Raw genomic sequence first — 14,218 nt, 5'->3', positions numbered from 1 at the left:
TCCTACCCGATGTCTCTCATCTGCCCACTCTCTTACGTGCTGGGGGGGCCTTTGAGATCCCTTCTGTGTGGGGGGGAACACAGACCCTTAGGACTGTGACACCTCCCTTTGGCTACAAAGTTGAATTTACAGAGAAGTTTATTGCAGTATTGTTAATATTACCAGAACATTCGAGACAACCCAATCAATTCATCTGAACAACGAGACTTCATACAGCCATTAGAATGATTGAGGTTTATATTTCTAGATTTGGGAAAGTGTTTTTACAATATATTTACCAAACAGTAGGACATAAAACGTTTTAGAAAAGTCTTGCAGGAGATATTTGAAAATGTCGATGGTGGTTTTTTCCCTGGAGGTAACTGAATGGATTTAGATGTGCTTTTCTTTCGCCTTACTTGTATTGTGTAATGTTTCTACAACAGAAATGTATTTCTTATGTAACAAAACAATAACAGAGAGGGACAAACTAAACTCCTTGAGGGGTAGGAGGGGTTACCCCTACGAAGCTAGATCATTTCTGTCTTGGACAAAGCACAGAACCTGGCACACAGTAGGCACTCAGTAAACACAAGTCAGCTGAGTCAGGGGTGAGCGCCTGCCCACCAGGTCGCCCCAGCTCTTGCCCTGACAAATCCTACCCATCCCAAGAAGCCTGTTCCTTTGCTTGTTTTAGCTCAGGCCCCAACACATTCTTAGGACACAGTACCATGATCTCCATACCTCACACTAGCAATGCACTATGGGCCCTGGGCCATAACATAGACGCAGACAATACTGGACCCCATGCAGAGAGGGTGCCCGGGCAGGAGTCAGAGCTGGCCCGGTCATGTCTGAAGCCCCAAAAGCACTGCCTCCAGGTCTGAGGTGTGAACAGCCACATAGCCTTGTCCCACATGTCCCCAGGGGTTGGTACTGGTTCCAAGGGCTGGAAACCACAGTGGGAGAAGCAATCGTGGCTCAGCAGAAGAATGACCTTAGAGAAGACTGGGTGGCTCTCTCAGTTAAGTGTCTCACTTCAGCTTAGGTCATGATCTCGATGTTCAAGGGTTTGAGCCGCACATCAGATTCTGTGCTGTCAGCACAGAGCCTACTTCGGATCCTCTTGTCTCACAATCTCTCTGCCCCTCCCCTGCTTATGTTCTTTCTCTCTCAAAATAAATGAATAAACATTAAAAAAAAATGATCTTAAAATGTACAAAGTAAGATCAGGTCATTCCCTGACTTGTAAGCCTCTGATTTCTTCCCATCACATCTACAAAAACAAATCTGAGCCATCTCGGGGACATTGTCCATACTCCTCCCTATGGACTCATGGGCTCTGGGCCCAGGAGTGAGGGAGCAGAGGTCCTCTGGCTATTGTTCCAAGTGCCACCTCAAGAGTCTTCTCTTTCCTGTCACCTGAGCCACTTCCCCTCCCCTCCAAGGAACTTGCCTGACACAAAAAATGCAGTCCATTCTCAGGGTCATATTCCCTTTCAAAACACCCGTCTTTGGCTTCCAGAGAGCCACGAACTAAGATTTCTGTGAGCAGGGACCAGGACTAGACACTGTTAGAGAGGAGGCAAGGTTTGTAATATCTCAGTTAAGTCTTGGAGGAACTGTTAATAAATGTAAAAGAAGACCCTTTGTAAAGAACATAGCATGATTCAAATGGGTGGTTACTTTTATTTTGTCATCCTTCAGGCCATTGCTGTCAAATAGGAATATAATGCAATCCAAATGTGTAATTTAAAATTTTCTAGTAGGCACATAAGAGGTAAAAACACAAAAACAAAAACAAAAACAAATCCAGACTTCTCACCTTAGCTCACATAGCCTCACATCGGTCACCGGGCCTACCTCTCCAGGCACCCCTCATGCTACCCCCCTGCCTTCCAGAGTCTTCCAGCCACATGGGCCTCTTTTAGCCCTTGAACTCACTAAGCTCATTCCCACCTCCAGGACTTCATCCTGCTGCTTATTGCTGCCTCATAGTCCCTATTATTTGCTGTTGTCTATCCTCCTCCTAAAACTCAGGTTCCCTAAGAGCAGGAATCTTATCTGTCTTGTTCACTGGTATCTATTCATGGCCCAGAACAGTGCCTGTCATATAGTAGGTTGAATGAATGAATGATTGAATGAATGAGGAACGAGTGACTAGATAGGGTTGTTCTGAAGCAAGTAGACGATCAAGAAGCAGCTATCAGGTCACACAGAATTCCCACTAGAGTGGACTCTTTGTGATCTGAAATGCAATCCTGGATTTTCCAGTGGTGGCAGTAATGCCTTTGGAGCCCCCAGGTCCTCAGACCCCCTAAATTGGAGTTATGCCTGCTGTTTCTGGAGTCAGTCTGAACATAACCACGCCCTCTCCATCACCACCATTAGCAGTAGCCCCAGGCCCAGTGTGTACTATTGTGTTAGGACTCATGCTGGGAAACAAGGTAGTAGAGTGCCCACCATTTCCTCTCACCAGGTATCACCCCCATCTGCACCCTGGCTCGCTGAAGGGTGGGGGAAGGCAGGAGGCCCCTTTGTCTCAGAACTGCAAGAAAGGTCAACATTCCCCATGCAGTGGGGGGAGGCACCTTGGAACTTGAGAAAAGCTCTCTGCATCCCCAGTTTATGAGAAGGAGGAGGAGACTAGTTGGAGGTCACCAATTGACCAAGAGATTGTTAAATCACTAGGTGTCAACCTAACTTTAAAGGAAAGCCACCTGTGAAGATGTTTTTAGTTTGGCTCCAGTCACTGAGCTATATAACAAGATGTGCACTTTCCTTTATGTTATATATATCTTTAAATATATATATTCGGGGTCACCAGGCTGGCTCAGTCAGTTAAGCATCCGACTCTTGACTTTGGTTCAGGTCCTGATCTCACGGTTTGTGAGTTCGAGCCCTACATCGGGATCGGCACTGACAGAGCCTGCTTGGGACTCTCTCCCCCTCTCTCTTTGCCCCTCCGCTACTCTCTCTCTCTCTCTCTCTTTCTCAAATATTAGGGGCACCTGAGTGGCTCAGTTGGTTAAGCAGCCGACTTCAGCTCAGGTCATGATTTTGTGGTCCATGAGTTCGAGCCCCATGTCGGGCTCTGTGCTGACAGCTCAGAACCTGGAGCCTGTTTCAGATTCTGTGTCTCCCTTTCTCTGACCCTGCCCCATTCATGCTCTGTCTCTCCCTGTCTCAAAAATAAATAAACGTTAAAAATAAAATTAAATAGGGGCGCCTGGGTGGCGCAGTCGGTTAAGCGTCCGACTTCAGCCAGGTCACGATCTCGCGGTCCGTGAGTTCGAGCCCCGCGTCGGGCTCTGGGCTGATGGCTCAGAGCCTGGAGCCTGTTTCCGATTCTGTGTCCCCCTCTCTCTCTGCCCCTCGCCCGTTCGTGCTGTGTCTCTCTCTGTCCCAAAAGTAAATAAACGTTGAAAAAAAAATTTTTTTTAAATAAATAAATAAAATTAAATAAATAAATAAATAAATAAATAAATAAATAAATAAATAATAGAAAAACAAATATATTCACAACATCTAGGATATGTTCTAGGCACCTAACATAATTGTTAAAGCTTCCTGTGTTTCTCAGTAGCATCTAAGGTTAAGAACTCTTGATAAGAAGTGACTAGGGACCCCAGAGCAAGTAGATGAAGGAGAGTGTGGTGTAGGTAAAGGGCAAGGATGCTGAGGCACGACTTCAATCATACTTAGAATAATGACGTTCCAGAAAGTCCAACAGACTGATAGGTTGATACACACAAAACCTCTGGGTGTCAAAAACAAACAAACAAACAAACAAACAAAAAACACCCCAAGCCAGCATTTAAAAATATAAGCAGCAGGTAATTGGGGAAAAAATTATAGCAAAAGGTTAATAGCCTTACTATTTATATAAAACTCTCACAGTTCAAAAAGAAGATGAGCACCCATTAGAAAAACAGAGTACAGACATGAACAGGCAATTCAGCAATACAATGAGTCAATACATTTATAAAAAGTGGTCAGCCTCACCAGGAATCAAATAAATGCAAACTAAAACAACAAAGAGACGTTATCTTTTGCCTAGCTAATTGGCAAAGATTAAATACATGATAATACCTCATGTTAGTGAGGGTGTGGAAAAAACAGGCACTGTCATTCACTGGTGGGAGTGCAAATTGGTGCAACCTTTCCAGAAGGCAATTTGGCAATGTTTAAGGATGAGGAAGATCGCATACCCTTTTGATGCAGCAATTCCACTTTTAGAAAGATTGCCTTAGGAAATTATTGTGGATAGTAAGAAAGAAACAATAATAGCTAACCTTTGTTTCATGCTCTGTGCAAGCCTGGCTTTACATGCATGGTCTCATATGATCCTTACAGCTATCATCCCATGAGGTAGGAGCTGTTATTATCACCTGTATTTCATGGATACGAAAACCGAGGCACAAAAGGATTAGGTCAATAGCCTGAGGACACAAAGCTAAGAAGTAGCAAAGCCTGGATTTGAATCCAGGCGGTCTGAGTCAAGAGCCATCCCGCGTGTCCAGCCGTACACGCTGGGTGTGTACAAAGGATGAACACTGCGTGCGCTGGATGAACACACTGGATCTATATACTGAGTCAGCTTGCCAGGATGTTCCTCTGGGCCTGCTAATCCTGTGGGGGATGGGAGAAAACATGCTGCATACCCCAGGATAGGAATTGGTTGCGTAAATGATGATACACCTACACCGGAATAGTATACAACCATGAAAAATGAGAAGCTAATGTGTAAACAGTAGGGTTTGTATAAAATTCCTGAAATGTTTCTGAAATGATATAAACAGAACTGATAAAATTGGTTGCCTCCTGCAAAGACAATTGTGTGGCTGTGGAAAGAAGTTAGACGGTGACTTGTTTTTTTGTTTTATTTTAGAGAGAGAGAGAATGCAAGGTGGGGAGAGGGGGAGAGGGGGAGAGGGGGAGAGGGGGAGAGGGGGAGAGGGGGAGAGGGGGAGAGAATCCTTTTTTTAAATGTTTATTTAAAGAGAGAGAGAGAGGGGCGCCTGGGTGGCGCAGTCGGTTAAGCGTCCGACTTCAGCCAGGTCACGATCTCGCGGTCCGTGGGTTCGAGCCCCGCATCGGGCTCTGGGCTGATGGCTCAGAGCCTGGAGCCTGTTTCCGATTCTGTGTGTCCCTCTCTCTCTGCCCCTCCCCCATTCATGCTCTGTCTCTCTCTGTCCCAAAAATAAATAAACGTTGAAAAAAAAAAATTTTTTTAAAAAGAGAGAGAGAGAGCAGGGAAGAGGCAGAGAGAAAGAGGGAGGAGAGAGTCCCAAGCAGGCTCCACACTGCCAGGCAGAGCCCGATACAGGACTCGAACCCATGAACCGTGAGGTCATGATCCAAGCTGAAACCAAGAGTCAGATGCTTAACCGACTGACCCACCCAGGTGCTCCGGGAGAGAGGAGTCGTAAGCAGGCTCCACGCTCAGCATGGAGCCTGACCAATGTGGGCCTGGATCCCACAACACTGGCATCATGATCCAAGCCAAAATCAAGAGTCGGAGGCACAACCGACTGAGCCACCCAGGTGCCCCAGAGGGAGACTTGTTTTTTAAACCATATACCCTTTTACACTTCTTGAATTTTGATTTATGTGAAGATATGAAAATATGTATATATCTATAAATATATATATACATGTAAGTTATGTTTAGAGCTATTCTGCATAACTTTATTTCCTTGAAATGCTACTGAGGTTCTGAGAAAAAAAGTTCTAAGACCCTTGGTTGGAGAATCATACCAAAGTCAGTGATGATACTTCTTTAACCGTGTTTCCCCACTTGTTCCCCAAACTGATTTGATCATGGAACTCTTTTCTTAAGTAATACGTATTATCATCCCTCTGGATATTCATGTCCTATAGAATTCAGTTTGGGAAATGCTATTATTAATAATTAATGCCAACGGGCGCCTGACTGGCTCAGTAGGAGCATGTAGCTCTTGATCTCAGGATGGGGAATTCAAGCCCCACGTTGGGCTTGGAGCCTATTTAAAATAAATAAACAAACAGGGGCGCCTGGATGGCTCAGCTGGTTAAACATCTGACTCTTGATTTCGGCTCAGGTCATGACTTCACGGTTCGTGAGATTGAGACTCGCCTCTGGCTCTGCACCGACAGCAGGGAGCCTGCTTGGGATTCTCTCTCTGCCCCTCCCCTGCTCGTGCTTTCTTTGTCTCAAAATAGATAAATAAACATGAAAATTTTTTTTAAATAGACAAAGTATTAAAAAATAATTAAGGCCAAGCTCAAAGGCCTTGTTTCATTAAATGAAAGAAACATGTTACTGACACTGACCCATTTGTTTACAACGCGTGTGTGTCACTATACGTTACTTCTGAGTACTAGGATGATGGATGATTGCTTCTTTTATCCATCTATATTGTTAAGTTTTCCAAAATGAACAAAATCGTTTCACAAGCACTGTTTTTTGGGGTCTATGTTTATAGTTTTTGAGACTTCAGGAGCCCTTTCTCTCTCTTCTCTCCCCACTGGCATCTTCCCCCTGCCTCCAAGCAGCAGCTCAGAGGTAGGCTCAATGGGGGACCGCCAGGCCCCCTCAGGCACCTTCGTCCAGAGCCAGCCTAGACCATTCAGTCACCGGACAACTCCCTAGCCCCAGCAGACCATCGCTTCTGCTGTTGGAAGAATTTCAAGGAGGTCCTCATTCTCCCAAAAGAGACACGGGCTGCAAAGCAGACACCAGGCTGCTACAAGCCCGACCTGTTGCAAATCCAGACACCTGGGCTCTGGTGCCAGCTCCATGGCTGCCTGGCTGTGTGGCCTTGGTCAAGTTTCTTAACTTCTCTGAGTCTCATCTTCACCATCCATGTCAGCAATGACACTTGCCTTACAGAGCTCAGGGACCAAATGAGAGCATGCATGAAGGCATTGTGTAACGTGTGAAGGGCTGTCCCAGTGGAATTATTACCACAGCAGGGAGCACGGGCTTGCCCTTACCTTCCTGTGAACAGAGTACTTTTCCCTTTTTTTTTTTCTTCTTTTTTTGGTTTAGGTTGTTGAGGGGAGGGGGACAAGGAGATGAAGCATGGGAGAGTGGGCATGTGGAAACAGAATTATGTGTAAGAAAATTGGGAGAAGCCTCTAGTAGCTTGACATTTGCAGGCCTGCAGCACTAGGTGGGCCAGTGCCCACCAGTGTAGCTCCAAGCTTTATCACCCAGACAGCTGCTCCACTCGACCCATCCAAGTGAGCCCAGCCGCCGGACCACATGGGATTCTCCTGAGCCACAATGCTGACTCTGCCTGGCCCACCTCTCTTCCTACCCGCTCTGGCCCCTTAGCCTTCTTCAGCTCTTAGCTACGTTAGCTCCTCCCCCAGCCTGGATTGGGGTCGCTCCCCTCAGTTTTTGTAACTTCGGGCCTCTGTGAACCATGCTGTGATGTTAATGCCAGGTTACAGCTCTCCTACCAGACTGAACTTCCTGAGGGCAGGAGCAGTGTCTGTCATCTTGGTCTGCCTGTGTCCTCTAGGCCAGCTTAGGCCTGGGGGTCTGGGACACCAGTTAGAGCCTGAGCACTGAAGTCAAGGGAACCTGGGTTTGAATCCCAGTTCACCTTGAGGAAGCGACGTCACCATTTTGAGCCGCAGTTTTCACCATCCATAAAGGGGCTTAATCATTGCAGTGAGTTCATGGGGTTATTTTCATAAGCTAAGGTTTATAAAATTCCTAGTACCGTTCCAGGCATGAAGGAAAGCCCATAGGTAGTAGCCACATTGACATCATGGCAGGCCCTCTGTGAACGCTTATCGAATTGAACTGGCAAATGACACCAGGAGGGGCGGCCCTTCCTGCACTGCTCACACTTGGCACTTGCTTGCCCCCCTCTGCCACCAGTGCTCACCTCCCTGCCTTGTACCCCACAGCCACCCGGCCCAAGCTGAAGAAGATGAAGAGCCAGACGGGACAGGTGGGTGAGAAGCAATCACTGAAGTGTGAGGCAGCAGCGGGCAACCCTCAGCCTTCCTATCGCTGGTTCAAGGATGGCAAGGAGCTCAACCGCAGCCGTGACATTCGCATCAAGTACGGCAACGGCAGGTGAGAAAAAACACTCTGTCCACCCGGCTGCCCTCCATCCTCCCTGAAAAGGAGGGACCGGCCCTGGTCCCCCCTTCCTGGCCACACCCAATCTCTCCTTGCAGCTCTGGATTATGTTGGCCCAGTGTCGTGCAGGCTGTAGATGCTTAATGAATGTCTCTGGATGGATTATCAAACTCAGCTTTACCTGCAGAAGTCCCCTCTTGTCCCCAAAACTTCTCACAGGATCTGCCACAGTGTCCGAAAGCCCACATTTGGCCATCTTCGGGGAAAGACTGGTTCCAGGATGCATCTGGGAGATCATGAGTGATGACCTCCACCTTTTTCTCTCCAATGCCAACCCTCTCACATCACCTCCCTTCTGAAAGCTTTCCCTCCACATCGCTGCCCCTCTCCCTCCTCCACTTCTTGCCCATCCCACTTCTCTCCACCATCATGGAGGGTCAGTTTCATGTCCACTGACTCCACCCTGCCGTCCTCCACACCTCTTTGTCTTCCTGGAATCTGCCTTGTAAATACACCCCACTCTGCCTATGGCTGTGGCTCTTGAGAGACCTGGCGACCTCAGACCTCCCAAGCCCCTTGCCTCCAGGCCCCTCTGCAGCCACTGGCATGGATGCCACCTGCTCTCTTGCCTCTGCAGCCCCCTTTCCTGGTCCTTCCGTGCCTCTGACCATTCTCTCAGTCACCATCAGGGCTGGAAGTTTCCTATCTCGGGGGCTTCCCTCCTCTTCTCCCTCCCTCTCCACCTGTGGGGGATTTCACCCTCTCTGAGCTGATAACCCTGTGATGACTTTTTTTTTTTTTTTTTTTTTTTATATACCGGAGTTCCAGATCCACACTGCCAGCTGAACACTAGATACCACCCCCAAGATACCCACAGACAGCTCTGATCCTGTATGCCCCAGTCTAGCCTCTCCTCCTTGCCCTCTCTGGCCCTGCCTCACCCTCCTGTGCTCTCCTCACAGCTGTCTCGGAAGTGGAGTGCCTGTTGCTTGGCACCACCCCCTCCAGGAGGAGACACCCTGCTCCCTGCCCTGCATGTTTCTTATCTGCTCTCCTGCCTCTGGCCTCTTGTCCTCCACGGTCCCACTCTTGGCCATCCCCACTTTTCCTGGGCCACAGGCCCGTTTGTGAGCTCATCTCTGTATCTAACATGTGCATATGGAACATCAGCCCTGTGCCAGGCACTCTACTCTGCCAGAGGCTGGACGTACACTGGCGATTGACCCAGACGTGGTCCGCACCTTCTCAGAGCCTCTAGTCTAGCTTCCAATACAGAATGTGGTGAAGGCCTCCACCCTTTTTTTCAGAGAAAAATGTGCCTTATCCACCCAGTTTTGCTTATAGTTCTAGAGGTCCACTGAGCCCTGTGACCCTGGCAGGGGATGACCTTTCTAACATGGACACAAATCTGATCATTCACTCATTTACTGGATAGATCTTGAGAGCCTGCTGTATGCCAGCCTCAACCCAGGCCTCAGGACCCTTCCAACTCCTCTCCTCCTCACCTTTAAGTCACTGCCATGCTGCTCCCCAACTCCTCAGTGCTCCTGATCCCTGGTCTTTCCTTTCATGACCCTGGACTTGGACCCCAGCTATGCTGGAAGCTCCCCCCTCCCCCACCTTGTCCCTGGCAAAGTTCTCCAGGTCCAGATTAAATGTCATATCCTCTGGGACACCTCCCTGAACCCTCCAGGAAGCTCTCATGGTCTCTTCTCATGGTGCCTTGGACACCATTTCATTCATTTTGGGGGTTCTCTTTCCCTCTAGCATGAGAGAGCCTCAGAGGCTGGATGCCACCCATATACACCCTTTTGCCCTGTACAGCCTGGCAGAGGACATCCGCATTGAGTGTTACATTGATGAGAATCTTGCAGAACTAGATGTCCTCTCCCAGGTTCAGGGCGACTCTAGGACTGGACAAGACACCCTTTGGGTTGACCTAGACTTTGAGCAAGTTACTGTCCTGGTTAAGCCTCACCTTTTTTTTTTTTTCTTCAAGTTTATTTATTTTGAGAGAAAGAGAGTATGTGCATGCATTAGTGGGGGAGGGGCAGAGAAATTTGGAGAGAGAACATCTCAAGCAGGCTCTGCACTGTCAGGGGAGAGTCTGACACAGGACTCAAACCCACAAACTGAGATCATGACCTGAGCCAAAGTCAGACGCTTAACCAACTGAGTCACCCAGGCGCCCTAAGCCTCATCTGACAAATGGGTTACCCAGTCCAGAAAGAGTACGTGGTCAAGTCTTTCAGTCCTGGGTATTGGGGACCCCTAAGAGCCTGAAGTGTGCCTCCTGCCTTCTTTCTGTTAGGGCCCTGTCCCATTTGCTGCATTCCTGAAACTTCGCTCCATCCAACCTGCGCCTGGGCTCCCAGCAGCGAGTTGGCTGGGTAGAAGACGGGGAGCTGTGATGGAGAACTTCTGATTCCCTCAATGTGGCAAAGAGGCCTGCCACCTCCACACACACGCTTCACCTACCAGGGGGGCCAGGGACAGGAGCAGGAGTCTCCTTTCTGGCAAAATCTCTCTTTCCTTCCACCCACACTACAGCTTGCTCTTTGGTCATCCTAGCACGCCATCTGCCAGGCCACAGTAGCTCTTGAAATGGCTCTTGGTTCTCAGAGGTCCCCTTCCCGGAGGGTGCTGGCTATCTCTAGGGCCGCCACGCTGAGGTGTCTCACCCAAGCCTTCCTGTGCCAGAAGAAAACCAGCCCCCCCAAGCCCTGGGCGCAGGTCCCTCCCCTGCAGAACCGCGTGTTCCCTTATTTATGAGGGGCAAGCTGGAACAGGCCCCTCAGGCAGGCAGCAGGAGGTAGGCACGGAGGAAAATGTGCGGACGGGTGGAGGATGCGTTCCTGCCAGCAGAAAACTGGCTGAGGAAGGAGGGGAGGTGCACCCATCACAGGGGCAGGCCTGGGTCATTGTGGCGAGCGGGCACTGGGCACCAGGAAGGTGGGAGAGAATCTTGAATCCTCGGGGCTTCCTACGGGAGCTAGGAGTGAGAAGAGAATGCAGTGGCCCCTGCTCCTCTAGGGCTAAGAGGACCATAGAGCCTATACCCTTTGGCTCTGACCCCAGGGTCTCTTATGCAAGTCTGGGCCCCCTTCCCTGGAACTGACAAGATCATCACACAGCTGATAAACTAAGGTGCCTGCAACCAGTAAACCTAGGGGTCATTGCTTCTGTCCACTTGCCTCTTTCCAGTTCCTCAAAGGAGAGGGCCTCTCCCTGAGCCCTGGACCTACACTTTCTGAAGGTCTCATATACCTTGTGTGGGAAGGCCTTCCTTCCATTTCCAGCTTTTATCCCTCCAGGTATCTGTGAGCCTAACTCCACCTTTCTTTCCTGTTACATGGGATGTGGTGTAAAGGAAGCTCCTTTGAGTACAGCAGTGGGTGAGAGGGAGATTCTGGCTCTGTGCCCCCTATACCTTGACCCTGCGAGCCTCAGGTGGTCATCTGCGCTTCTCACCCAGTGTCAGGGAATTGCTGCTGGTGGCCAAGAAGTGAGAGAAGCCTGGTCCTGGGGCAGCTGGACTTTGTGGTATCTAATTAGGCTGGAGCCAGGAAGGAGATGCTGTTTTAGCCAGAGGGGCCTCCAGGGCTCTGTTTAATGAAGAGAACAAACTTGAATTGACAGAAGAGGATTGGAGGCAGACACCAGGCCAAGGAGACAGAGACTGGCTTGAGCTGGGAAGGGTTGGAGGGATGGAGTTGCGGGGGCAGCCAGGCAGCTGTCGCCGAGACATCAGCGAGGACGTCACCACAGCAACAGGGCCTGCTGACCAGACAACCTCATGGACCCTCATTTGGAGGATCTTAGAGTGAGGTGATCTGAGAGGAGGCCCCCCCCTGGAGGCAGAGGCGAGCCCAGGAAACGGGGAGCTCCAGAGTACAGCCCCAGTGACGATGGCGGTCCGTTTGCCGCCTCCTCTACCCAGGGCCCAGCCTCGCTCCCCTGTCCTTCCCCTAGCAGCTTTCGTGGCTCTGGTTTTCATCCCTGGGCTTAGGACAGTGACAGCTGTACTGCCCTACCTCCTGTTCCACCACCCCTCCAACACAGAACACAGATTCTGGGAATCTGGTGTTTTAATTTGGGGCTAAAAAGAGGAAGAGGTTACATCATGTAAAGAAATTTTCATGCTACTTCTTGTTTCCCCCTGGGGGCCGGGCTGGGGTACTAGGCTTTATCCAGAGCTCGGATGGGCCCCTGAAGAACACTGTGGCAGAGAGAGGGATGGGAGGTGTGAACAGACCCTGCAAAGCCCAGGTACCCTGGGGCAAGCGCAGAGAAACCCTGGGAAGGAAGGAGAGGTTTGGCAGGGTCTTCAGAAAGAAGAGGAGAACCGGGGCCTGGTGCCCTGGAGTCACACACAGCACGGAGTCCCTGCCCAGGCCTGGCCCCACAACTCTCGGCATGCAGGGACTGGGTGAAAAGCCCTTCACAGAGGGGGCTAGCCCCAGCCTCGGGCTCTGGGAAATAGTCCATGAGCCACCGAGGGGCCCGTGTCCCACCAATTCCCGCTTTTCACCCACCTCTGCTTTCACCTTGCCAGGTGTTTTTGGACAAATCCAGAAGCCCCTCTAGGACTCATTTTTCCCATCTGTACTGCCCTGTCCACTTTCATGTTAGCCATGAGGGGCAAGTCAGGCCGTTAGGATTAGGATCTGTTTGTTCCCTTGACGTATCCAAAATTCAAGGACACAGAAGCTTTATTAAATTGACGAATGAATGAATGAATGAGTGAATGAAGCTAAAGCCCCTGGGAGAGGCCCCAGAGTACCCCTGGTGGCAAGGCTAATATGAAGACAGGGGAGCTACAGTTTGGGACCAGGAGGCTGGGCACAGTTACCATGGGAACCTGTTAGATCAAGGGCCTGCCCAGGTACCTGGGAACAGGTCTTCCATATCTAGAGTGAAAGGCTGCCACTTCTAAGGGAAGGCTGAGGTAAATAGCAAGCCAGAGGCTGCCCTGTTTTGAGGGAAACACCGCGACTGGGGGAGGGACACCAAAAGGAGAGGAGAGAGGTAGCCATGTGACTTCCTTAGGAGACCCCACTTTTCTCCCCCACAAAAAGGGTACAAAGAAGGTCTGGCCCTAAAAAAGTGGACATGCGGGTTCATAGATTTAGAACATATGTGCAGCCACTAGCTCTTCCCTGTGTTCTCCTGAGCCCCTAGGTCCCCCTCCAGCTCCGGGGACTCAGCATTCTACCTGGAACCCAGAATCTACTTCCCACCCACCCTGCACAGCCACTGGGGCTGTATGGGAAAAGGTGACCGCTGGGAATCCACAGACAGCCAGGGCCTTGGCTCACGTCTCTCCCCCTCTTATCCCCTCCCTAACCAGAAAGAACTCACGACTACAGTTCAACAAGGTGAAGGTGGAGGACGCTGGGGAGTATGTCTGCGAGGCTGAGAACATCCTGGGGAAGGACACGGTCCGGGGCCGACTCCATGTCAACAGCGGTAGGTGGTCCCCCAACAAGGGGAGGGGTCCTATGGGTGTTTGATGGGGCGGGCCAGTTGCCCCCAGCCCTCTGGAGGCCCGCACATGATCCATCTTGCACTTGATTCCCCTCCCCTCCTGCTGCTGCCCTATCAATCCCCGAGATCTGAGCCGATTCAGAGAAATGCAGTCCAAGCATAAATGTTTAGCTTTGTTATCTGGGCCTGGAAGAGCCGCCAGCTCTCATTTTAAATATCCTGAAAACTAAATATTTTGAAATCAAGAGGTGGGGGTGGGGAAAAGATATTTTTAGAAGGCAATTATGGGAGGCTGGGCTGCCAGGAGCGGGGCTCCGGGGAGAGGCAGGCCCCGGGCGTGTGGGAGCTGACTGCCTGTTGCTTTGCTGGGCACCCGAGTGCAGGCAGCCATCTTGGTGGGGGCCATGGCCAGGAGACTTGGATGGGTTGGCCCCTGCGGGCAGCCTCTTTTCAGGGACTGCAGACCCTTCTCCAACAGGTGGGCCTCTTCCTTAAAAACATACGCAGTCAGGGTGCCTGGGTGGCTCAGTCGGTTAAGTGTCCAACTTCAGCTCAGGTTCTGATCTCATGGTTCATGAGTTCAAGTCCCGTGTCAGGCTCTGAGCTGTTAGCTCAGAGCCTGGAGCCTGCTCCAGATTCTGTGTCTCCCTCTCTCTCTACCCCTTCCCC

General features: G+C 50.3%; 1 protein-coding gene across 5 annotated transcripts in view; it reads left to right on the top strand.

The window, feature by feature from the left end:
* The window catches only part of NRG2 (neuregulin 2), a 185,235-nt gene that overhangs the window by 140,427 nt on the left and 30,590 nt on the right, over nucleotides 1-14,218 (top strand). For all 5 annotated transcript variants that reach the window (XM_030319541.1, XM_030319533.1, XM_030319506.1 and 2 more), the window contains exons 2-3: nucleotides 7,885-8,056; nucleotides 13,413-13,531. In XM_030319541.1, the coding sequence (XP_030175401.1) occupies nucleotides 7,885-8,056; nucleotides 13,413-13,531 (291 nt within the window). The remainder of the gene's footprint in view (nucleotides 1-7,884; nucleotides 8,057-13,412; nucleotides 13,532-14,218) is intronic.

Source organism: Lynx canadensis, chromosome A1 (genome assembly GCF_007474595.2).
Source record: "Lynx canadensis isolate LIC74 chromosome A1, mLynCan4.pri.v2, whole genome shotgun sequence".
Lineage (NCBI taxonomy): Eukaryota > Metazoa > Chordata > Mammalia > Carnivora > Felidae > Lynx > Lynx canadensis.
Note: the sequence above shows the minus strand (reverse complement) of the source record. Positions and strands in the feature narration are given on the sequence as shown.